The sequence below is a fragment of the Calonectris borealis genome, chromosome 3, assembly GCF_964195595.1.
Source record: "Calonectris borealis chromosome 3, bCalBor7.hap1.2, whole genome shotgun sequence".
Lineage (NCBI taxonomy): Eukaryota > Metazoa > Chordata > Aves > Procellariiformes > Procellariidae > Calonectris > Calonectris borealis.
This window is the reverse complement of record NC_134314.1, coordinates 68,783,067-68,808,475: the sequence shown is the minus strand read 5'-3', so window position 1 is coordinate 68,808,475 and position 25,409 is coordinate 68,783,067. Positions and strand designations below refer to the sequence as shown.

Sequence of the window (25,409 nt, the reverse complement as noted above, 5' to 3'; positions counted from 1 at the left end):
AACGTCATATATACTTACGCCAAGCAGACAAGACACATGCGAACAAGTGTAGGCAATAAATATTTAGTACCCATGTCAAATACCCATCAGAAACAAAAACTGCCTCCCTGCGCCTCCCAAGAGTTTATGCTATCGTTCCTCACGTATGCCAAAGGCTGCTGTTGTGTTCATCCCGAGCACAGTTCTGCCTCTGGAGTGACAGCTTTACATCCTCTCCCCCTCCTCCCTGCAAACTGACAGGAATCCTATTTAGCTGTATTAAGACCAAATGAGCTGGGTTAGAAGGATCCAAATCCAGTCTCAGTCTGAAGCAGTCAGACCAAACAGTGTGTTTTATTAAAATAACCTCTGCAAAATTCCTCTTTTCTGTTTACAGTAAGTTGGCAGTTAGCCCTACTGAACAGCAGATTAAAAAAAAAGTGCTTATATTGTACAAACTATTGACAAAGAGCCTTGTCCATAAATCCCAGCCTCAGAAATCATTTAGAATGCAACTGTCCTTCCCCAGCGGAAGGTGGTTTACACCAACCACCTTTGTTATTCGCTGGCTAGTCAGCCAAGAAACAAACAAAAATCACCATATATGAGGGAATATGAACATAGCCATGCCAGGTAAAAGGATGAACACAGCTGTAATTTTTTTTTTTTTTTAAACAGATTAAAGAGTTTTTCCACACCTATCCATGGCTTCCAGTACGACTTAGTCCTAAACCAGGATTTCAGATTATTCTGACCAGGATATTTCAAGAAAGCACCTGTAATTAGCAAATAGCTAATAAGGCAGAGAGAGATTATTCACACACAATCTTTTATATCCATGCTTTGTAAATTACGTATTTTCTCCCTTGCATGGGTCCTTTCAATATACATTTTCTATGTGGAGTAATATATCACCTCCTACTGATGAAATACACCCAGGGGGACTGAAGATTTAGCAGTTCTTAAAAGGATTGAGCGCAATTTTTTTTGTAGGTTTACAGACACTTAACATAAGTTAACCTAAGCACTCCTTTTTTTTGGGGGGGGGGGGCGGGAAGGGAAGTTTAACTTTAATGCTATGGTGGTAAAACATCAATTGCTTATTACCATAAAGATAAGCTTGTTTACTCCCATTTCACAGGGTGTAGCTAGTACTCACGCAAGTCCTTCATTGCACTGCATTTTAAGAAATATTGCCTCTATTGAAAATAGATAGCAACAACAATCTGTTCTGATTATGCTCTTCAGAGTTCAAAAGTGCATCTGCTCCAATGACTGCTCAAAGCTTTGCAGTAGGCAGTTAGTTCCTCAAGGGAATTGTTGTTTCTAACTAGCAGAATAGTAGCAGATTTCAAAACAAAACAAGCAAAAAAACCCCACTAGAAAATCGAGGGGGGGTGGCAAGAAAAAAAGGAAGGATGAAAAAGACAGCCAAGTTTGTTCAATTTAAAAAAGAAAAGGATACAAAAAGAAGAAACAGGTTTTTGATAATTACTGTTCAAGACTATTGTGGAGAACTGCATTAAGAGTCCCCGGCATTTAGTTTTTAGATCACAAAGCAAGGGGGTAAAAAAGCTTCTCCTATATTTAGAGAGAAATACACGCTTCCTTTAGATAAATACATAGGCCATACAAATACTAAATGGAAGCCAGTACAGTTTTGCCATCTCTCGTTAAGTGGGAGCGTCGTTAAATCTCTTCTTTTAAGAGTTGCTCGGGAGGTCTGCATGTTTCTAGCACGGGAGCGTTGCAGCAGACGGAGTAACCCACCCTTCGCTCTCTCGCAAGCACAGCTCCCGAGCCTCCTTCTCCCTCTCCCCGCGGCGGCGGGGCGGGGAAGCGGTGGGAAGGCGAGGCGCACCTCCAGCCCACCCGAGGCGCCTCCGTCCTGCCAGCGGCCCTGCGCCCGCCGCCGCCCGGCCGTTACGGCTCCAGCGCCGCTCCGGAGGGCGCAGGCAAGGTCTTAAGCAAGCCGCCAAGCCGCTCTAGTTACTCCTCCGGCTTAAAGTAGCCGCTTACTTGGTTCTGGAGCGCATCTGTGAGCCGAGGGGTGCCCGCAGCTCCCTCCTCGTACCGCGGAGAACTTCTGCGGGCGTCCGAGCCGAAGGGCTCCGTCCCAGCACAGGGAGCTCGGGCTGCGGGCGCGGCGGGCATTTAGGCTCAGCCCTTCCAGCGTGGAGACGGCCGGGCTCCAGGAAAAGCCCACGCCGGAGCACCGGGAGGTGACCGCCCCGTCAGGCGCCCGGGCTCGGGCAGCCCCTAACGGCCAGCGCCGGGCGGGCCCCGGTACGGCCCCACAGAGCGCCTCCATCCCCCTGTGCCCCACTTACCGGCTTCGGCATTTTGAGAGCTGCTGGTGTTTCTCCTACTCCCAAGACAAACGTTCATGCAGCGGCTGCCTCGCCTGAGCCGAGCACCCTGGGAGGAGGAGGAGGAGGAGGAGGAGGAGGAGGAGGAGGAGGAGGAGGAGGAGGAGGAGGAGGAGGAGGAAGGAGCCGCTCCCGGCCACGGCGGCAGCACGACCCACGAGTGCTGCGCCCGCCGCCCGGCGGCAGTTAAGTACGCAGGTGGGGCCGCGGCAGTGACTCACCGCCGCCGGCCATTACCCGCCGCCCCCCCCCAGCGCTTTCCGAGCGCCGGACTGGCCTCGCCCAGCCGCCGGGCACTCCCGCCGGCCTCGCTTCGACGTCCCCGGGGCGCGGGGGAGACCCGGCTCCGCAGCCTCCAGCCGCCCCCCAGCCTCCGCGGGGTGAGAAGCGGGCGGGGCCGTCCGCGAACCGTCGGGCAACAGGTGCCAGTGGGCGGAGGCGGTGCCGCCGGCCCGGTAACCCGCGGGGCACAGCCGAGCCGCGGCGGGGCCTCCTTGCGTCGCTTCTTCTCCGTGCCCCCCACCCAAGACCCCGGCAGGGAGACCCTCGCCCCCGGCGCCGCGCTCTGCCGCCCTGCCCACCGCAACATGGCCGCCGGGGTGAGCCCTGCCGCCACGCCCGCACCTGCCGCCGCCGCTAGCCGCGCTGGGGGCCCAGCGGCGCCCAGCGGGCAGGGCCCCGCCCGGTGCGGCGCGGCGCGGCGCGGCGGGGACGGCGTTTCCCAAGCCGGCGGGTGGCTCGGGGAAGGTGTCCGGCTGAGGGGAAGGAGCAGAGTCTGAGGGAAGGCTGCCGTGCATGGGCTCACCGAGTCGCCTGCTGCCCCTGCCTTCAGCCCGGGCTCCCGGGAACGGAGAATGAGTTACTGTTTCTTGTAATGATGGGCACTGGCGGTACTTCTGTTTTATTCCTAGTCTGTAATAGTCGCTGTGTTTCTTGAAGTCCAAAGTTGGAAGATATGATTACTTAACAAAACACAGGATTGCTTTGTGTGTTAAAGCACGTTTTCAGCAATGGCAGCAAGAGAAAAAAGTTTGAAAATCCATCTAAGCTCAGAAACTAGAAAGCAAAGAGTATACTTCAGCTGGCCCTGATCTTTCATCAAGAGCAAAAGAGATCATGCAAGTAGCCTTACTTACAGGCATGCAAAGATGTCTCTGCCCCTTGTTCCTTCTCCCTCCTCATGCATGATAAAGTGTCTGCCAGCTCTGCGGGAGCTGCTGGCCTCCCGCAGCATCTCCTCGCTTGGCTGGTCGCAAGAGCACATTGTATTTACATAGTCATGGGCAACGGCCTGTAGGACGCAGCTCTTCCGCAGTGCCGGCAATGGCATGTGGTCGAGCTGTAAGATTAAGGAAATCGCGCAGCCTGTACCCAAGCTGCTGTCTGCAACGTCCCCACTTCAAGCGGCATCTGGCTGTTTGGTCAGAAAAGGCATAGGACGGGAACAGGGAGGCACAGAACAAGGCGAATAACAACCCACTAAATGGAAAATATATAGGGCAGGAGAGACCCTGGGAAATATCAAGGGATGGTAACAAAAAGGCCAGCCCTAACAATACAGTTCCTGCATTGGAGAAGATCCAAATGGTGTCTCCCCTCACAGAGTCCACTAGGCAGCAAGTGGTAGTGCCACATTAAAATAAAAGAATCGTTACTGCATCAGGTCTGTGAGAGAAAGGGGAGGGGAGCCGAGTTGGAGGCTGAGAGAATTCACAGTAATATTCCTTTCCTGTTGCATGATCCTTGGAGATTAGAGGAGGCTTTACTGTCAAAACAGAGCCACGGGGGTGGCGGCTTGCAACAGCAGGTAAGAAAAAATAGCCTAACATGAACAGCTTCTAAGAAAAGGGCCATGGGATCAGACATCTTCGGGAAACAAATATGGCCTCTGTTTCCATATGGAACAATTCCACTGAGATTTACTTGGTTACAGGTTAATTTAACAAAATATGATCTGTGAGGAGACTTTCTACGCTCTTCTGTTAAGCGATAAGTTTATGCTGGGATTCATGCCTTATTCAGTGGGACAATACTGGAGATGGACCAGACCAGAATATCACAGAGTCTTGGGTAGACTGCCAAGCACCAGGAATGACTGTTAGAAGTAAGGAGTGCTGTAAGAACCCAGCTTTTGCAGCTGTCACTCAGAACCCTAAGTGGCATTCGTGGATGTTTTTGGGAGGATGGAAAAAGGATATAGATGAGATGTTTTCATTCCTTAGTCTTAAAATCCAGATTTTCCCTGTGACTGGAAAAAGAAAAGTCAAAACAAGCGTGTGTGTCTGCATACCCTAGAAACAGGGTATTGCACAGATCTAATGGGAAGCCCATTTCCACTCTGGGAGATTTCCATTCCCAAAATCCTTTTCTGTCCATAGTGAACATGGGCTCAGAGACTGTCACCCTGGGGCTCCATGTTAGAGCTATTCTATGTCAGAGTGATGCCTCATTTAATAGATCATCATCTCTTGAATGTCTTGAATCAGTCAGGTAAGTGTTTGTTTCCATATGTTACTTATATATCCAAGCTTAAACCCCTGATTTTTTTTACACTTACTATTGCTTCCTAACCACACAGACCTAGAAGCAAAAGGAATTTAGGTGACTAATAATTAAGTGTGGCAACACACAATCTTTAGGTTCCTGTTTGCCACAGCACATAAACTTGTGCCATTCTCCCACAGTCACCTGCAATACGTGGGGAAAGGTAGATACCTCAATGGTATCCATAACTACCAGCTTACTCAACACCGCTCCACCCAAAACCAACCACCATGAACATGTTGAACTTACACAGGCAGAATCATTTTCTGTGGAAGAACAGTTGCCAGCTTGGAGCATATGTTAGAGACCCTTCGAATCCTTCTTGGGGTTTCGCCTTCTGCTAGGTGCGTTTTCAAACCCCCTTGGCTGCAGAGCACGGTGCCTTATTAAACACTCAGTTAGGTGGGGTAGCAAGGTGTCTTTGTTACAGTAAGAAACTCTCTTCTATAGCTGGGTCTCTGAGCTCTTTATGTTTCTCTCCCCACCTTCCTCCCAAATGGATACAAATGGTATATAATGCTAGCCCCTTCTTCCCTTTTATACAGAAGCCTACACATCCTTTGCAGATGCAGTACAACCAGTCCAGCTCCCCTCTCCACCAGAGCGGCAATGAAAGCCCACAGTTCTCTGGTTTTCCTGAGAGTGTCCTGACAGTCAGCATACTGAATTTTTGGAGCATGGGCACCATGTGTAATACTGATAAGCATCATCTGTGAATACTTACAGACTGAATCCCCTTTGGAGTTTGGGCGAGGGAACATTGGAGCAGGCATGAAATAGGCACAAAGCAATCAACTCCCATCAAGACAGCCTGGGACAGAAATACAAATATGAAAAAAACAGATACAAATGTAGAAGCTGGGGAAATTTTCACATGAAAAATCTATGGAACTTGGCTACTTCTAAATTTAGGCATTAGCTAAGCAAGAGAGCGCATTTATAGCCACCCTAACTACAGCATCTTCAGTCAGACCTCACAATTAAGCATAAGACCCAAATCAAAATGAAGCCTTTAAGTTACAGGATTAAGATCTGCTCTGATCCAGCACTTATTCTTAACCTGCTTTATTAAGAGGATAGCATTACTAACAATTTACAGGAATTACTAAGGCAGAGGAGGTGATGAAAGGATCTTGATTGCTCAGCAGGTCAGTAGCAGAACTCAGTTTCTGTTTTCTTCTCTGTAACAGTTCCTGTACCTTACTGACCCCTAACCAAACTGTGTGTTGTCATCCTCATCAAGCCTGCCTTCCCTGTTTTAAAGAGAAGACCCATTTAATTTTCCTGTTCTACTTTAATCTGTAATAACATTCCAACTTGATGTAAAACATTTATGAATTCCCAAGTATTTGCCAGAATTTGCTGAAGCAAGTCCTATCGCTATAAAGTGGCTTTTGCTTAACAGGCTTGGTGCCAGCCAATTTTTAGTCAACATAGAACTTCCTAAGCCTGGACCTGGACCAGGGAAACATGGAATCTTGTGCCCTAAAAACATCCTTCTCGGTCGCTCATGCAAAATCAATAGTGTCAACAAGAGGCAGCCTTGAATTCCTTGTTTCTCCATATAGAAAGCTTCATTCAGGTTTAGGATTTTTGGCAAGGCATAGCTGGAAGAGTTTTGCAGCACCTCTGCTGGTTCATTTACAGTTTTACTCTGGGGCTTTTTTACTATTTGGAAATCTATAGTAGCTAACTCTGTCCAACTGAGAACTCACAGACTGTGCATTTAGTAGAGCAGTTAAAAGAAAGGACATTCAGGATAGTAGTTAAAGGAAATATGCTACATTCTGAGCCATGTTGTATAGATATAACGAGATTTGCTCGCATCTAGAAGAGTCAAGAGAGTGATTTTCTTTGTCAGTTGGATAAGCTGTAGGAGGAAAAAGAACCGTATGGTTATTATTGACAATAAATTCTTTTTCATTGTGCATGACTGAATAGGCAGCTTATTCCCCATTGCAGTTTCTGAAATTTTGGCACTATAATTCCTGAAATGTCAGACTTCAGGAAGAGTGGCCAAGAACCCGGAGAGTTCTAGTTCTGTCTGCACTGAGAGCTTCTTCCCCGCTACCCACAATGAGCTTACTGAAAACCCGATGAATTCAGGTCACGGTGGACCAGCATCTGTTGACAAAGCACTGTTGACATTCTCTGGATTTCTTTTGAAGGGGATATATGTGCTAGAAGAGCACAAAGCTTGTGCCTCATTTTTGGTTGTTCCTAAGTGAGAAGCTGCTGCCAAGTTCAGTTAATGTTTTTTTCCAGTAAGCATGGGTTCCCACAAGTTTATTTTGTACTAACAAATGGTTAGGTGGGTTCAGGCCTGGAAATAAACCTCATTAAATGATCCAGTGGTCACATGCTGGAAGATCCTTATCTTTGCATTCATTTTCTTTTCCAGCTGCATCCCCAAGTATTCCTTGGGATTACCTGACCCTCTGACTGATCATCATGGAGCCCTATGGGGACATGCTAGGTTATGAAGAAATTCATATATAATGAAATTTATGAAGGATTATGAAGGAAAAAGAAGCAGACAAGACATCAGGCTTTTATCTGGTTTGTTCTTACCCATCATAAAAAGAGAGAAAAGCTTAAAGGGAGATTATGAATATGTTTCTTCTCCTCAGCAAAAATTCTGAAATGTCCCAAGCCCAGTTTGCTTTCAGTTCCCATGAGAGTTGTCTTAGTAATAACTCTAGGAACACATTCTTCACTCTTCTTCCACAGGAAACTTTCACAGGGAGTGATGCGAAGTGTATAATAAAATCTTCTTCTGGACTTAAAAAAAAATGTAATTTGGCATTTACATTTTGAGTACGCTAAGACTGAGAAATTATTTACAATGGATGGGGAAGTCAAGAATTAGTGATAGGTAAAATATACATAAAATATTAAAGTAAAAGCAGCTTTAAACACGCATGTGATCAGGGAAGGAAAATCTATGGTAATCATCTCTGTAACTGAAATCCACAATGGTCTTACCAACAAAATTGGTCCTACCAATCCAAATTGGTCTTACCAACAAAAATAAACAAATAAAAAAAGCACTGAGAGTTTTCTGAATCTATTGAATGAGAACAATCATGTCACAAAGCATTGTTTAAAAATGTGTAAAATGACGAATGAAGTTCATGACATACTGAATTTGTGGAGATTATACCACACGTGTAAATCCAGCCATGTTTGTCCAAGACTCAAAGCAAATGGAAACTAGGGGCAACGCAGCTTGTACGTCTCAAAATGAAATAATGATCTTAATGCGTATGATAAGAAAGGAAAGAGGAAGGGAGTTCCCCTGGTTAAGTAATCTTTATTCCACCTTGATATCTTCCTTTGTGCTTTATTATTTGGAGTCTGATTAAAAGCAGAGCAGAGTGCCATATACTGCAAATACCCCCTGCAAATCTGAACTCTTTCTATGGAGACTGGCTCTTTTTGTTTTGTTTTTGGGTTTTTTTTAACATCAAACTAGAGATGTATAAAGACAGACAAGAACAGCAGGTCAAATAATAACTAACTTAGTTCATGTGCTTCACAAATGGAGCACAGATGTATGTTTAGAGCAGGTGTGAGTAGTAAGGAAGATGGAGGCAAAATAAATGCCCAGTGGTTGACAGAGGGAAAAATAATTAATCAGTCTACGTACAGGAGGTTTTTTTACTTCAAGTTGTTTTATAATTATATATACGGTTGACATTTGTATCACTCTCACTGTGAGAATGAGGCTGTAAGAGTTAAAAAATACAAATAATAAGCTGTTTCAACTTAATTAAGAGTGCCAAAATTCAGAATTTCATGACTAAAATAAGAGTGCAGAGTTCAATGTACAATTAATGGACATAGAGTACATTTTCTTTTCCTGTGATATGATGCTGACTCACACCTTTTAAGATCAGAAGGACCATGTTGTTTGACTTTCAGCATAAACTGAGATGGTGAGTTTTGCCTGGTGATTCTCAAATCAAGCCCGTAACATTAGAAAGGCCTTAAATCCTAGTCTCAGGACTGAATGACAGTGATTCTACCTCCTGTCCAGTCCTCTCCACGGCCCAATGCTTTTTCAGTATAGGTTGTGAAAGTTGTTTGCATTGACTGGTACTTGTATTTCTCATTCAATTTCAGAAGATGCACTATCTAGAATGCAATTTGCAGTTAAATACTGAGCCAAGATAAAACAGCTAACATGGCTCTTGCCTCAGTAATATAAACTGTGCATTACTGTGCAGTTTGGTACCAGCTATCAAAATAAAAAACCATTTTCTCTTATTTTTCCCTAATTGAAACAGAAAGAATTGCTTGATGTAGAGGTTAATAGGTAAAGTTCAGAAGGTCCCAAATATCACTCTAGCCTATTTTTCCACTCAGGACTGAGTCGTTCAGATTATCTTCCCATATTTTGCCTAGCCTCATTTAAGTGCTCTATGCAACAAGGCCTCTCTCCCTTTGAACACTAGAGATCAGGTTTATTTTGTAGTGTAAGGCTGGTTAGCCTTAACAGCTGCATCCAATAGCAAGATAAACAGAAAATATGTAATATTGGGGCTGCTGTTTATTACTGGTCGTACATTTGGCCTCCTACTCTGCATCACTCGCTTCTGCTGTAGACAAGAACATTTCCAAGCACCATTAGGAGCTGAAGTTATTTCTGCTCGCTCAGGCCGCAGCTGCCCAACGGTAGTGCAGGCTGCACAGGGAACTGCCAGGGTAGAATTAGAAGAGCATATACAATGGAGACTTCTCTTGCAGATAAAGGAGGGAAATTTTGACCTTAGTATACCATGAGTTATACACTAAGCTGGAGTCTGAAGTACAAGAATCCACCTATCTCTTGGGAAATCCTCTGTTTGCTCTGTGATAACACAATAATGCTGAAAACAGGCAGCCACTGATAAAGACGTAAGACCAAATATAAGGCAGGTATAAGCAGGGTGACATTGCTAAACAAAGCACAACACTGCCTACTTTCACCAGACCTGAATTTTAACTCTGATATTTTCCAAGGGCTTACCTAGAACTGTACCTCAATTAAATATTCATTCATGAGAAAAAGCTAGTTGTGTTTCATAGCAAACAGCTCAAACACAATTTACAAATGGTTACCTATATCCTTAATTAGTTTTCAACAACCCCGCCAAACAGTGAGGGCAATCTAAATCCATTTTATGTCAAGGCTGCAGATATACAGTCACCTTATCTAATCAGCCCCACTGCCTTAAAGCCAGTAACTCAGAAACAAAGAGGCTACCAAACCAAATAACTCCTGTGAGGCCTCCCTGGAGGAGAAGGGGATCAGGTTGATTACTGCTCACCTGCCACGCTGAGGCATGCAGGCAACCTGAAACAAAGGGAGTTTTCAGTGCTTCCCAATGACACACCTAGTTTGTGAAGTAATTACCTCTGACGCATGACACAAAAGACAAATACCCAGTCTTGTAGCGTGTTGGCTAGCAACTCCTCAAAACACTTTGGAAAATAATATCATTATGCTACCTTTAAAATAGCAGGTGAATTCCACCTGCTTGCAGCAGGTAACTCAGAACCTAGGTACTAATTGGGTACCACTTCAAAACAGAGCTGAAGTGCTGCCTCAGATGTAACCAGGATTTCACACAGACTTGATTTGCTCCTAGGCAGAACACGGCTCAGCTCAGTGTTTCACTTACTAATAAGCTGATTATCTTTTAAAGGTGGCGTGATGAACTCTTTGGTCTCTTTTACTAAAAGACAAATGTAAGATAAGGGGGGAAAATCTATAACATGTAACCTTATGATCACCTTCTGTGCCATAATTTTATCTGCACGACCTCTCAGCAATTGCTAGCAACACCTTTGGAGCCAGATTTGTTGGTCCACTGCTCTGTTTCGACCTTCAAGCACTTACAGTGTGGGAGGAGAGGGGTGAGGTGCTGCTGGACTCCAGAAGCAGGGTGTTGTGTCCCTCCACCTGGTATCAGCTGAGGGTGAGGACCTGGTGACTCCGGAGCTAGTGGTTCACGAGCTAATTGTTCAGTATGTTTAGTTATCTTGGAGTGGTAAAAACATTGTCGTTGCAGCAATCAGGCATGAAGCAGAGTTTCTGTATTCAAGAAGTTTGTCTGTTTTTCCCCAACTAGGTCATCTGGCTGTATGGACTTTGCTTTGGGTGGTTTAGCACAAACACATGTCCATTAGAGATCTTCATAGACTTGCCTTGGATTATCTCCAAAGCCATCCCCAGCTTGATCCTGGATCCGAGAGAGACCAGGAGCACAAGATCTGGAAACACCTTGTAGACATGAGTGAACCATATTGTCCCTGAGGCATGCTAGGCTGTCAGTTGTGGCATTTTCCTGTGAGAAAGTGGGTTGCCCTGTGTTGTTCTCCCTGACTGTGGTCTGCCTGCCAGGGCAGGTGGAGAGTGAGGTGAAAGTACAACATCAGCTATGGCCGCCTTTTGCAGAGTTCAGTTTTAAGGCCAAATGCTGTTAGCACTTGGGATGTTGTTCAATAAGGGCTTCACAGTAGGCCACACTGGGTAACATGGCCTGTTTTTGACACAGCGTGTTGAAGCGCAGTCACCCCAGGCACGGCCCCAGTTCAGTGTCCGGGTGCTCTGGGCCTAGGGCCATGAGTGGCTTCTTGCCTACCGTCCGTGGGGAAACTGGTCTCTGAGGCCTGTTTGCGAAAGTCTGCGAGAAGGACTTCCCGAGGGCAGACTTCGGCCAGTTTAGGAGACTGGTTGAGAGAGTCCCTTGGGAGGCAGTCCTGAAGGGCGAAGGAGGCCAGGAAGGCTGGACATTGTTCAAGAAGGAAGTCTTAAAGGCACAGGAGCTGGCCATCCCCATGTGCTGAGCGACGAGCTGGTGGGGAAGAAGACCAGCCTGGCTGAACAGAGAGCTTTGGCTGGAACTCAGGAAAAAAAGGAGAGTTTATGACCTTTGGAATAAGGGGCAGGCCACTCAGGAGAACTACAAAGATGTCGTGAGGTTATGCAGGGAGAAAATTAGAAGGGCCAAAGTCCAACTAGAACTTAAATCTGGCCACTGCCGTAAAAGACAATAAAAAATGTTGCTGTAAATACATTAACAACAAAAGGAGTTCGTAAGGAGAATCTCCATCCTTTATTGGACGCAGGGGGAAACATAGTGACAAAGGATGAGGAAAAGGCTGAGGTACTTAATGCCTTCTTTGCCTCGGTCTTTAATAGTAAGACCAGTTGTTCTCTGGGTACCCAGCCCCCTGAGCTGGAAGACAGGGTCAGGGAGCAGAATGAAGCCCCCATAGTCCAAGAGGAAATGGTTAGCAACCTGCTACACCACTCAGACACACACAAGTCTATGGGGCCAGATGGCATCCACCCGAGAGTACTGAGGGAGCTGGCAGAAGTGCTCACCAAGCCACTTTCAATCACATATCAGCAGTCCTGGCTAACTGGGGAGGTCCCAGTTGACTGGAAGTTAACAAATGTGACACTGATCGACAAGAAGAGCCGGAAGGAACTACAGGCCTGTCAGTCAGATCTTGGTGCTGGGGAATGTTATGGAGCAGATCATCTTGAGTGCCATCACACAGCACATACAGGACAACCAAGTGATCAGGCCCAGTCATCATGGGTTTATGAAAGGCAGCTCCTGCTTGACTAACCTGATCTTCTTCTGTGACAAGGTGACCTGCTTAGTGGATGAGGGAAAAGCTGTGGGTGTTGCCTATCTAGACTTTAGTAAAGCCTTTGACACCGTTTCCCACAGCATTCTGCTGGAGAAACTGGCTGCTCATGGCTTGCATGGGCGTACTCTTTGTTGGGTAAAAAACGGGCTGGATGGCTGGGCCCAAAGGGTTGTGGTGAATGGAGTTAAATCCAGCTGGTGGCCGGTCACGAGTGGTGTTCCCCAGGGCTCAGTACTGGGGCCTGTCCTGTTCAATATCTTTATCAAAGATCTGGACGAGGGGATCGAGTGCTCCCTCAGTCAGTTTGCAGACGACACCAAGCTGGGCGGGAGTGTTGATCTGCTGGAGGGTAGGAAGGCTCTGCAGAGGGACCTGGACAGGCTGGATCGATGGGCTGAGGCCAACTGTATGAGGTTCAACAAGGCCAAGTGCCGGGTCCTGCACTTGGGCCACAACAACCCCAGGCAACGCTACAGGCTTGGGGAAGAGTGGCTGGAAAGCTGCCCGGAGGAAAAGGACCTGGGGGTGCTGGTTGACAGCTGGCTGAACATGAGCCAGCAGTGTGCCCAGGTGGCCAAGAAGGCCAACGGCATCCTGGCCTGTATCAGAAATAGTGTGGCCAGCAGGAGCAGGGAGGTGATCGTGCCCCTGTACTCGGCACTGGTGAGGCTGCACCTCGAATCCTGTGTTCAGTTTTGGGCCCCTCACTACAAGAAGGACATGGAGGTGCTGGAGCGTGTCCAGAGAAGGGCAACGAAGCTGGTGAAGGGCCTGGAGCACAAGTCTTGTGAGGAGCGGCTGAGGGAACTGGGGTTATTTAGCCTGGAGAAGAGGAGGCTGAGGGGAGACCTTATTGCTCAGATAAGGAGGTTGTAGCGAGGTGGGTGTTGGTCTCTTCTCCCAAGTAACAAGCGATAGGATGAGAGGAAACGTCAAGTGCGCCAGGGGAGGTTTAGATTGGATATTAGGAAAAAAATATTCACTGAAAGGATTGTCAAGCATTGGAACAGGCTGCCCAGGGAAGTGGTTGAGTCACCATCCCTGGAGGTATTCAAAAGACGTGTAGATGCAGCGCTTAGGGACATGGTTTAGTGGTGGACTTGGCAGTGCTAGGTTAACAGTTGGACTTGATGATCTTAAAGGTCTTTTCCAACCTAAACAATTCTATGATTCTAAGGGCTCAGCCCGCTCCATGCAGACATGGCAGGCCAGGCCTGCGGGGCAGTTTCCCTGCCCAGCCCTCCGTGGCTGCTCTGCCAGGCAGGACAGTAGCACAGAGTGGGAAAACTGAGAGTCCTGGCCGCTGCCCTAGCTTCCCTTCACCTGCCTGACAATGTTAGGCAGGAAAATGCCAAAAAGGCCTTAGACACGACAACAAAGCAGGGTGTGCATGTGCAGCTGATTCACAGGGTGGAGTAACAGCTGGACGTGCTTGCAAAGAAAGCCACAGAGCAGATGTGCCTGGGAGGGTTCAGAGGCATCCTGGAGAGCTGCAGCTAAGGTGCTCCCACAAAGCAATGTGGACAGGACTAATGAAAGTGCTTCACCCACACTATTTCTCTCTGAACGGAACCATCTCTAGCAACACAGCGTTTTTTCCAGTTGTATTCAAATTGATGGGAATTCTCCTTATCCCTTTAGGAGGCTGTCCCATAAGTGAGCAATGCCACACCAAGGAATAATTTTCTACTGTATTACCTTTCCTGATATCTCAGTGTGCTCCTTCCCTGCATTGCTCACAATACCCTCCACCCCTGTCGCCTGAAATAACTGCTCACTCATCACTGTAGTGGATTTAGCCGCACTGTACGAATCCAGAGAGATAAGAAACAATATTCTTTAGATAACAGCATAGACTCTTGCACAAAGTTCGTTTTTATCTCAGAGTTCAGTCTGCACCCTTATTTAAAAAAAAGGAATGTAACAAAACCCCCCTCTTACAGGAATTACGTGAAAATGCAGCATGCAGTATCATTAGTGCAGTGCTAAGGACTTTTGAAATAGTGGTGTTTTTTCGAGTAAGATTATGGCCACCATTTTCCCCCGTGGTTGCCAATGTGTAGTATTTGAAACGATCGCTTTTTCTGTGCTTCAAGCAGCAATTAAGTATTGTGTTTCAAATGCCACCACACAGCAACAGTGAGTAAATAATGGCTTAAATAAGGAGTAAGAAAAAGTTTCGTTTGCTTTTGCAGGTGTTAAATTTCAGCAGAACAATCTAACTCAAACAAAGCCCTAAACAAAAGTTACTGGAATTCCTAACTGACAACCTGAGTTTCATGTTAGACAAGGCAGATAATCAAAATTCTCTCTCCTGGCTCTAACATCTCTAACCACTGATTTTTACCATGGCTGTAAAATTCTGAGATTGAGTTTTTTCATGTATAACGTATTTGTTTAAATTTTTAACGCACAGGAAAAACAATTGCAGCAACTACATGTGTTTAAACAATTTATTTCTGTAATAAGTATCCTTAAAAAAAACCAGTAAAACTCACACTGGCAAGTACATTGCAGGATTGAAATGTCAATTTAGGTTATTTTCTTCTTCTTCTGGTAATCTGGTTATTCCCCCCTTGAGAAGAAATGCAATGCTATGTATCCAGTACCCAGATGGATTCAAACTCACATCCTGTAAGCAATCTTGGAACATTAGGAAAAAGGTAATTGAATCATTTTTAAACCCAGTAATTAATTCTGTGGAACCCATTTACAGGAAACTCAGCTGCAGTAAAACCCTGCTTGCAGAGAGGAGAATGAAAGCTGCAAGTTGTTTCAATGCAAACTAGCGATGCTTGTAAGTGAGCCCCTTCCCGTGGGACTCAAGCTTGCAGTCCTGCCCCAATGTCAAAGCCCTTCAGAGTCAAGACGGCGGGACGAGGCCTGTAACCGAGAGGCTTCGTGGAGAAAATTCCATGACTTCACTATGACAGGTTCCCATTGTAATTCTAAATTGGTTACTTTACTCTCTCAGCCAAGCCTTGTTAATGTGAAATGATAACCTTGAACTGTGTTCATGGTTTAAGTATTATCCAAAGACCTGCACACAGCGTACAGGGACAAAGTCAGAAATTCTTTTGCACTTGTGTGAGGTCAGAATCAGGCTGATTCTGTCAGCCTGATCACAGGATCGCAGTAATCCAGCTGTTTATGGGCCTTATCAAACATTAGATTAAGAGTTTGTGCATGCCAGTCTGGAAATAGAGCTTACCAGCCTGATTCTGCTACTTTTAGCCATGGTGCTATTACCTGATTTGCTCTGCTCAGCAATTCCTTTTGCATCTTCCAACCCAAAGCTGCTTTTTCAATACTTGTTTACCCAGTGCCTGCTCGGTTCCCTTTCACAGCCTGTCAACGGTGCCCTTCAAGCCACCCCAGAGTTCAGCTCCTCTCAACTCTCCCTGCTCTTCTTTGAGCCCTCACTCCTCACCCCGCTGGGAGCTGGGGAGGGAGCTGCACCAAGGGTCCTGGTTCAGCCCCCAGGCGAGGAGGGCATGGTGGAGCGAGGGGTTGAGCGATCCCTGTTGTTCACTGTAAGGAAGTAAGGTGTTGCTCATCCTGAATTTGCCTGAAACATTCCCTCATCAAAAGACAGCCAGCAACCAGGAAGAAAGATGAGGGTTACTTGGAATTGCCCATCCAGGCCCTACAACAAAGGCTGGGCCTTATGGGATTAAGAGTTTTGTTCTGTGTAACATGGTTAATAAAACCACTGCTCATAAACGGGGTGAGCTGGCTCCAGGTATTCTGGGCTGGGAACAGGCTGCTGTGGGACGCACAAGGACCTTCACTGGAGCACAGTATACAGTGTACAGTGTGCAGTGCAGCGCATGCAGGACAAAAAGGGCCTGCTACAGCAGCCAGTAGACGTTATATTATCCTAACAGCATAACAAGTTGGTTTTACTATTCTTCATGTCTTTTTTTCATCAATTATTAATATTCAGTTAATACGGCAGTGAGCAGAACGTACCCACAGGTCTATCCATAAAGGAAGTAATTTACTGCCTGCTTTGCAACTGTGCTGTGTAAACACTTGAGTTGCATTAAGTACTGCATTTCTATGGGAGTAGTGGCACATTCAGGTGAACAAACACAGCACTTCGGAGAAAAACAAGCACCAGTCCAGACCCAGCCCGCTCTGCTACCAGCCCACAACAGTGTAAAAATAAATCAATGTTATTAATGAAAAAATTGAGGAACTGAAAATGATCCCAACATGCTCTTTTAAACCTAATGTTTCTATTATTTCTACAGGACTTCTGCTTCGTGCAGCTTGAATACAGCATTAGAGAGGCCCCAGCCTTACTACAAAACTCTCATGGATTTCAGTCAGTCAGGATCAGGCCCAGGATGGGCACCTGAAACTAAAGGGGTGAGAAAGGAAGCCCAAGGGACCATGATTACTTCTCAGCATTAGAATGACTTCTTATAAGCAGCTTAAAATACTCTTCACAAATGAGAAGTATTTATAAATATATAATTGTACAACCCATGTGTTGCCCTGTTACATCTGCCTCTGTTTAAGAGGCAGATTTTCCTCTATTCTTATTCCCTAAATTACAGAGTAGGTTCCAAATGTCATTATTCAGTTGTTTCTTTCTCCACAGACGTTAACGCTGTTTCTCGCAGTGCAGTTTTGCTGCTGACCAGCCAATGGAACTGACTCAGATGGAGACTGGGATCTGCAAGACCCTCCCTCAGATTTGCAGTGTTTCCTTGCCTTAAAGCACGTATCTGAACTGTTCGCTGGTACCCTGTGGCAAGGCATGCATCTCATTGTGAGGCTGGTGACTTCAGTTCATCCTTGCAACCAGCATCCTCCAGAATTCAGGGAAATTACAATATTTGTTTAACCCTGTATGCATACTTAAGAGTCTTGCTGAACTGGAGCCTGAATAAAGCATGGGTCCAGCAGGTCCTGTACATGCTCAAGGATAATAACTGACTAATCTGTATGGGGAGAGCTGACGGACAACTTCTAGTGACTGTGATCTTCAGTAAAACTAATTTTCATCCTTAACATTTTTAGAATCATATCAGTATGATGTCTGTACATCGTAAGTCACTGTGGCATACATATTGCCCTGTTTTCTTGCAGGCACAGGAGCTTCGCATTTTTACTCTCTACCCTCCCACATTCCGGTGCAATTCCTTTCCTTAATGAGCATGCACACAAAATGACCTCTGTGTTCCCTTCTGCAAAACTGTGCACTGTTTCCCTGAACTCTAGAGCTCACATTTTCATGATAAAAGGTGCAATTATTTTCCCGTGCAGCAACATTTGCAACAAGACTGGCTTTGCAAACAGATTTTCAGCCTCTCATTAGGTTGACAAGAATTTGGTCAGCCTGGTAAGAAATCTTTTGCATGCAGCAAATTCATTTTATTTAAGTACCCCTTTACATTAGTCTTTTAAAAGAGCCTTCTGAATGCAAAGGCAGACACTACTGCTTAGTCTACCCTTCCCTGTGCATTACAAATTGTCTATTAATGAGGCAGGTAGAATCTGATTTTATGCAATCGATCATGAAAATGTGTTAACAACTGTAACCTAAAATTAGCACCTTTTCTTGACTATAACATCATTCCCAAACTTTCCTCAATTACATGCTGCTCCTTAACGGTTACAGTTCATTCTTTGTCATTCTGGAGTCTCAGAAAAACCTGAGCAGTGCACTACACTGGCGACCAAGGCACTGGCAAGGCAGAAACTGGATCTATGTAATTCTTAAACACTACTCACAGATTTTTTCTCCCCCACAGTAGATGAGATTCAGTGAGTGCAAAACTTCACTGACATTCTTTGATGATGTCTTTGATTTGTGGTGGTGGCAAAACTGCTCATCCCAGTAACCTACAATTATGACATTTATGTGATAAAAACCACGCAAATCAACACCTCCACTAACAATGCAGTTTCACTATTTTAATGTTGGGGATTTACTTGCATTTTACTTTTGGCATAGGTTCTGATTTAATTCCCAGTGAAGTCAATGAGAGCCTGGAGAATCTTTTGGTTTGCTTCAGTGATAGGGGATAAGCCCAGCAGTCAACTTTTAGTCTCCAAATATTAGCAGAAGTGCTCCGCTTATCAGGCGGTTGATATTGTTAGCTCGAAGGCAATAAAATCTCTGCATCCAAATACAAGCTTTTGTGAGATCTTAGTTGACAGATGGATTTATAAATTGATAATATAATCTTGAATTTCTTCTTAAACTTTGGTTAATTGAAGCATTTGGGAAGTGTGGATCTTCCAAAACCATTCCTTGAAGAACAATACTGAAATTATGTTGCCTACTCGGGAACTTTAATGTCAGTGAACCTTGACTTTCCAATCATCATAAACTGTCTTTAAATTAAGACTATTATAAAACTGGAATCTAGTTTTGTTTTTGTTTGGATAAAGCAACTCAAGACACACAACATGGACAGAGCTAATCAAATACGAGGCAGATCCATGCTAAAACTGCAAACTTTAATTTCTGCTCTCTCCTAAACTTCTTCCCTAGTGAAGACAATTTAGCAGTGGGCTTTATAAAATATTCCATGAATCTTTATGCGCTGAGGGCATGTCCTCAAATATACTGAAATTCTTGAAAAGACTTCAATGGACTTGTAATCAAGCTCTGAATGTGAGAGGTGAGAGATTCCCTAATTTTACGTTCTAGATATGATCAACAGTGATGGAAGCGCCCAGCTCTGTGAAATGCTGTGTAAAATTTTATAGTATGCTGTTGTATATGGCTTGATAGTGGTACAGATGTGACAGCCTGGGAACCCCTACAGCATAAAATAGGGTAATTCCTGAGTGAACCGCCTTCTGAAAGAAGAAAATTTTCTTTTAATGAATTAATGGCCATCAGATGCTGGGAAGAATGTGTTTGTCTATCTGTCTTTCAACAGTGCTTCATGTGTAGAGTAAATACATGTAAAGCATGATAGACCTCTGTCGTGGTTTAACCTGGCAGGCAGCTAAACACCACACAGCCGTTTGCTCACTCCCCCGCAGTGGGATGGGGGAGAGAATCGCAAAAAAGGTAAAACTCATGGGTTGAGATAAAGACAATTTCATAGGACAGAAAAGGAAGGGAAAATAAGAATAATAATGATAAAAGAATATACAACACAAGTGATGCACAATGCAATTGTTCACCACCTGCTGACCCATGCCCAGCCAGTTCCTGAGCAGCGGCTGTGCCCCCCCGGCCAACTCCCCCATTTTTTTTGTTCAGCATGACGTCATACGGTATGGAATATCCCTTTGGCCAGTTTGGGTCAGCTGTCCTGTCTGCGTCCCCTCCCAGCTTCTTGTGCGCCTCCAGCCTCCTCGCTGGCAGGGCAGTATGAGAAGCTGAAAAATCCTTGACTTAGTGTAAACACTGCTCAGCAACAACTAAAACATCAGTGTGTTATCACATTAGCCTCATGCTAAATCCAAAACACAGCACTATACCAGCTACTAGGAAGAAAATTAACTCTATCCCAGCCGAAACCAGGACAACCTCTAAATATATATATAATATAGCCAGGATTGCTTTTTAGAAATTACAAAGAACTATCAGGCAACCAGTAACATAATATTTAGTTTAAACAATTCAATACTTTTGAGAATAATTTTTAAGCCATAACATAAATAGGTTCTGAAATCCTACAACAGAAGTTGGACAAACAGAAACAGCTTCTGCAAAGTTTATGTATTGCACTCCACTTGCCAAAAATGTGGTCTAAATCAGGAAATGGTGTGAACTAAACCAGTCAAAGTCCAACTAATTAATATTTTACTATAGCTGTTAATAGACAAGACTCTAAAAAGTCCTTCCTCCCCATCTGTGTGCTTAGCATGTGATAGGCCTATCACCTGGCAGAAACTGTCCAGGAGTCTTTTGACTCAGGCTCCAGATTAACACAGATCTTGCCTGCGCAGACAAATTCCTGTGGGAGGTGAAGGGCTTACACAAATGAGTATGTCAGGGCCACACCAATGTGTTGTTGCATTTCGAACCCATCTGACTGCCAGAAGATGCACTAGCTGTAGAAAACTGGGCATTTCCCATGACACCCATCTCCATGTGGCTTGACTTCTGCATCCTCCTGAGCGCTACATCCAAGAACTCCAGGGATGATGATTCCTGCAAGACTTAAGGGAGGCAATTAGCACTGCTTGTTTAGTCTCGTGCTACATTTGCCAAGCTAATACTTGCAGTTGCACCTTTCTCAAAGTGCTGTCTTACTTGAACAGAGTTTGGTGAACTGGAGAAACTTCCACACCCAGGTAAGAATTCTGGGCAACTGGATCTTGACACTACTCACTGTTGAGGTCTTTGACCACATGAAATGGCAATCTGGCCTTTCATCTTTACCAGTAGAGTTTTCTGACCTTAATCTCAGGTGCATAGTGATGTACCAGCAGACCTACTGGAGACATGAGGGACTGCAACTGCTAAAAGCATACATCCCAACCATAATCACAAACTGTTTCTATAAATACAGCATGAAAGTTACACATGGCTTTTATGGGCCAGGTGTTTTGGAGGCTATTTTTGAGTGGCACTGAATCCTGGCAACATATTTAGCCCATTCACAAAGCGCTTGTGCTATATGCCAAAAATAATTCTGCAGTGACCTGATCCATCAGACTCTGTGCCACCCCATCATGCAGGAGTGGAGACGTGAGGATGCTCCTATCTAGAGACTAAAATCAGCAAAACTGAATTAAGGTTGTTTGTACATCTAGAGATAAGACACAACCTGGCCACTTCCTGCAGGGTCATTTCACCGGTGTCAGGGGCATGCAGAAGTACCACTGCATGCTTTCACAACTCAACCAACACCTAAGCCAGCTGTGACTGCCGCAGCTGGTCCCTCTCACCCCCGCTCTCCTGAGGTTCTTGCCTAAACCCAGCTGCCTCTGCGAGCCTGGACGGACAAGTGAGAGCAGCACCACAGGATGTTCTCCCCCTCTCCAGGGAACGCTAAGGATGAAACCCCTGAAATATGGCTCTGACCGGCAGGCCCCTGGCAATCTGCCCTCTCCACCCTGCGCCGGGAGCCCCGCGGCCGGCAGCAGCAGCCCTCCACCCGTCTCCGCACCCCACCGCCATTCTGAGCAGGGAGCTGAACGTCCCAGAGGTGGCAGAGGGCCTCGGAGCAGGGACAACCCGCATGTCCCACACCTCCAGCAGGGAAGGAAGCCGCAGTCTTCCTCCCCAATCCGGTGAGGCGCTGATGGAGCGGCCCCCACCCCCGGGAGCTGCTCCACAGGCGGCCCCGCCGGGGTGCCAGCAGGCTCCCATCGCTCCCTCCGCCGCTCCGCTGACAGGACAGCCCCCCGCCCCCCCAGGGTCTGTCCTGCGCATGCGCACAGCCGCCGTTCGCGCCACACCCTGGCGGCCACCCGTGTCACCCAGGGGAAGCGGGGGAACGGTGGGACTTTGCCCTGGCAGAGCCGGTGTCGTCACACGGGCAACGGCCAATCAGCGAAAGCGATTAAAATAGCGCACTATAAATAGCCGCCCGCGGGTGACGGTTGGTGCCGCGCGGGTGCAGGTGTGGCGGCTGTGGAGTGCAGGGGCGCCGCCCCAGTCCCTCCCGCCTTCTCCCTCTCGGCTGCCATCTCGGCCGGGGCGCCGGCTTAGCCCCGAGGAGCCGGCTGGGCGCCGCCGGGGTGGTTGGTGGACGGGGGTGCGTCCCCCTCCTTCGGGAGAGGCCCTGCGACAGGGCGCGACGACCCCGGGGCCTTGGAGCCTGGCCTTGTCATTTCATCTCCCCTCAAGGACTCGGTGACTCTTCCTGCTGGTTTTGGTTCATTTCTTCTTTGAAAGTGTGCTCTCCTCTCTAAAGTAACGGGGGGTAGCCAGTGCCATGCCATCATGAAAAAAGCTCTCTTCCTAGCAGTAATTTCTTGTGCATGCTCTTAAAACAGCATCTGTTTAAGATTGGAGACGGGCTGTTCCCAGTGAAGGAAGTGGAGTGATAAAGCTTATCGTGCTGGCCTATATTCTTCCATCTCTCCTCCATTAGTCTGAGACTAAACAGAAAATGGTTTCAGAGGTATTGCAGGGCCAGGCCCCTTCTGGGTAAGACCCTGCTGGAAAGATGCGGGTCTGCCCTGCTTGGGGCTTCCTGCTTAGGCTTCCCAATCCTATGCCGACATGCATGATGAATACATAAACCTATATCCACCAATGGAGAAACATAAGGTGAGGTTTTCTTTTTATCCTCTTTCCTTCTGGAAAAGATGGGGGTGCCTCGTATGGAGGTGAGTAGAGGAGAACTGTATTAAAGCAAGCATGACAGATAATGAAAGCAAATAGTCCTCTATTTGGAGATTTTGGCTTTATTTTTAATATATGGGCAGGAAAATGTTAAAAATAAGCTGAGTTCCTGACTATACTCAAGATTGCAAGTGCTAGAAGCGCAGTGGATCACTTAGAAGATGTGTTCGTAGTTGCTTAAACTGCGGTGGTTCTGTGGAAATGCCCATAGCACACCTGTTCTTGGTCTGTGCTATGCAATCGTGTTATACATGTTCTCAGCTTACTAATTGCATATACTGCAAGGGTTTTTTTTGTGGGTGGTTTGTTTTTGCTTTTTTTTTTTTTTTTGGTCAGACCTTAGTAAGATAATAAAGAATATGCATTTGCTATTTGGGAAGATACCATGCAGTGTATTTTGTATAATTATATATATACATACACTTTCATCCAGATGAATTCTCTAAATATCAATTTTCTTCTCTATTTTTTACAAAGTTGCCACTGGATTCAAGGAGAAGTATTTACTGAAATGCTTAACATAGCAGCTAGGGGGAAAGAGGGATCATCAAATGAAATTATGAGGTGGTAGGTTCAAAAGAAGGTACCTCTTCACACAAAACACAATTAAATCTTGGAACTCATTGCTACAGGATGTCGGGGATGTCAGAAATTCAAAAAGCAATTAGGAATGATCATGGAAGAAAAATCCATGCAGGGATATTCAACACAAACATCTCTGATTCAGGAACTCTTTGAGGTGCAAATCCGCATCCTGCGGAAGCGTTTTGGGGAGCAGCCTCCCCTGCCCTCACTCTGTCATTAGGCGATTCCTGTTGGCTGCTCTAGGAGATAAGAGCCCAGGAATGGACTAAAAATGCTGCTGTTCTGACCCAGTGCAGTCGTGTCTATGTTTAACTGTCATTTCATTCAACGTGTTTTTTTCACAATCTTTAATCAATCATAAACAGCAATTCTTGCAATAAACTTTTGTGATGCCTAAATGCTGTTTCCTTATGCTCCATACATCTCTCTCCTTTCTTGCACGTTGCTTTGGCTGGAGGATGGAGGGTCGTTTTGCTGTGTGTTTGTATAATGCTGCATTATCAGGCTGAGCACTGGTCTGTGCCTGTATTTCCTAGACAATTATTTCATATAAATAAATACTAATAATTTGTATTTCTGAAGATGGCCACAAGCCAAAACGTTTGCTGCTCGTATAAACATTCTAAGTAAGGAACCGTGGAGCTCCGGTCCTCATTTGCTGACAGAATCAGCCAGATGGGCCATTTGAGAAAGCAATTAAAATACCAGCAATACCTGCCTAAAGAGTTACAAATTCCATGACCTGCATCTGCGAGGGCTTGTATTAATTACCCTGGAGCACGGGACCAGACCTTGCGAACCTGCTGACGCTGAAGGGTGAGATCAAGGGTGCGACGTCAGCAGAACAGGGGTGGGGGGCTACGTGGTGCCAGCCCCCACCCTCTGCCCCCAGCCGCCCGCCGCACCGTCCCTGGTGACGCTTGGCGCTGGCTGTGGGCCCACGGCGGGTCTGTGCACGGCAGAGGCGTTCTCCAGCTCCATGGCTGTGCCTGCGGCAGAGAGGACGGGGTGTCTCCGAGGGGGCATGGAGGGCTTTGCGAGGGGTTGAGTGGGCACCTGCTAAGGACCGCGCGCTGACAGCAGGCTTGGAAATTGGAAATGGGGTCAGCTGGGCTTGGTCCTCGGATTTTTCCTTGTAGCAGGGGTATGCAGTTGCCTCGTGTGACACAGGTAGCTCCTGTTCCAGCCTTGCTGCCAGAGGGACGTGGGTTGTTGCACACATTTTCCATTGAAGAGTCAGTTGTCCATGTTTTTTTTTTTCCAAAGACAAGGCTAATTTTAGTGCTTGGGAATGGAAGGGCCCTGAGATCATATGGGGAACAGGAACATGATCATCCCATTGTACTGAAGAAAATTCAGCATAGACCTTCTGAAAAAGCCCCAATTCCTTTCCTGCCAAGGCTGGAGAACCACTATAGACACTCATACTCATTTTAAACATAATGGAAATCCAATGTATCAGTCCTAGTGCAGGGGGGAACAACCCTGGGGGAAAGACCCTTTCCCTAAGGAGAACTGAAGAGAGGAGGGGCATGTGATTCTGCTGCGGAGTATCCTTGCCATATGGATAGGATTTTATACCAATGTACAGCTCTTGGTTCGGAGGCACAACCTCCCACATGTATGAGGATCCAGCTGATGATGGATGTGGGTAACCCAGGAAAAGCCACATGATAAACCTGTTGTTCTTCTTATTTGTCTCACCTGTCTTCCTGTTGCTCTGCTGGTTTTGCTGGGGATCGGAGAGAGGCTGCACACGTATAGAATGAGAGTCAGCATGTGCTTATAGAGGTTGACAATGGAAGCCAGTCCTGCTGCAAAGTCACATTTCTTTTATGCAACTGCCATTTGTGTTGCCGATAACCATGCAGACCATGGCTTTAGCAGCCCCTTGGAGGTAACAGTTTCATAAGGACGAGCAGTTCTTCAACAGCTGCTTGAACATGCAACTGTACCTCAGACTTGGGTGCTTTGTATAACGCTTTTCTCTAGGAGTGAGTTAGCGT

General features: G+C 46.1%; 1 protein-coding gene across 2 annotated transcripts in view; it reads right to left on the bottom strand.

Annotated features, from left to right (window-relative positions):
- Positions 1-2,605, bottom strand: part of EZR (ezrin) — a 36,763-nt gene extending 34,158 nt beyond the window's left edge. The window contains exon 1 of one of the 2 annotated variants that reach the window (XM_075146031.1): positions 2,310-2,605. In XM_075146031.1, coding sequence (XP_075002132.1) covers positions 2,310-2,321 — 12 coding nt within the window. In that variant the 5' untranslated portion in view covers positions 2,322-2,605. Of the gene's footprint in view, positions 1-1,998; positions 2,194-2,309 lie in introns of those variants that run through there. The other variant, XM_075146030.1, reaches the window with a different exon arrangement.
- Between the last annotated feature and the right edge of the window lie 22,804 nt (positions 2,606-25,409).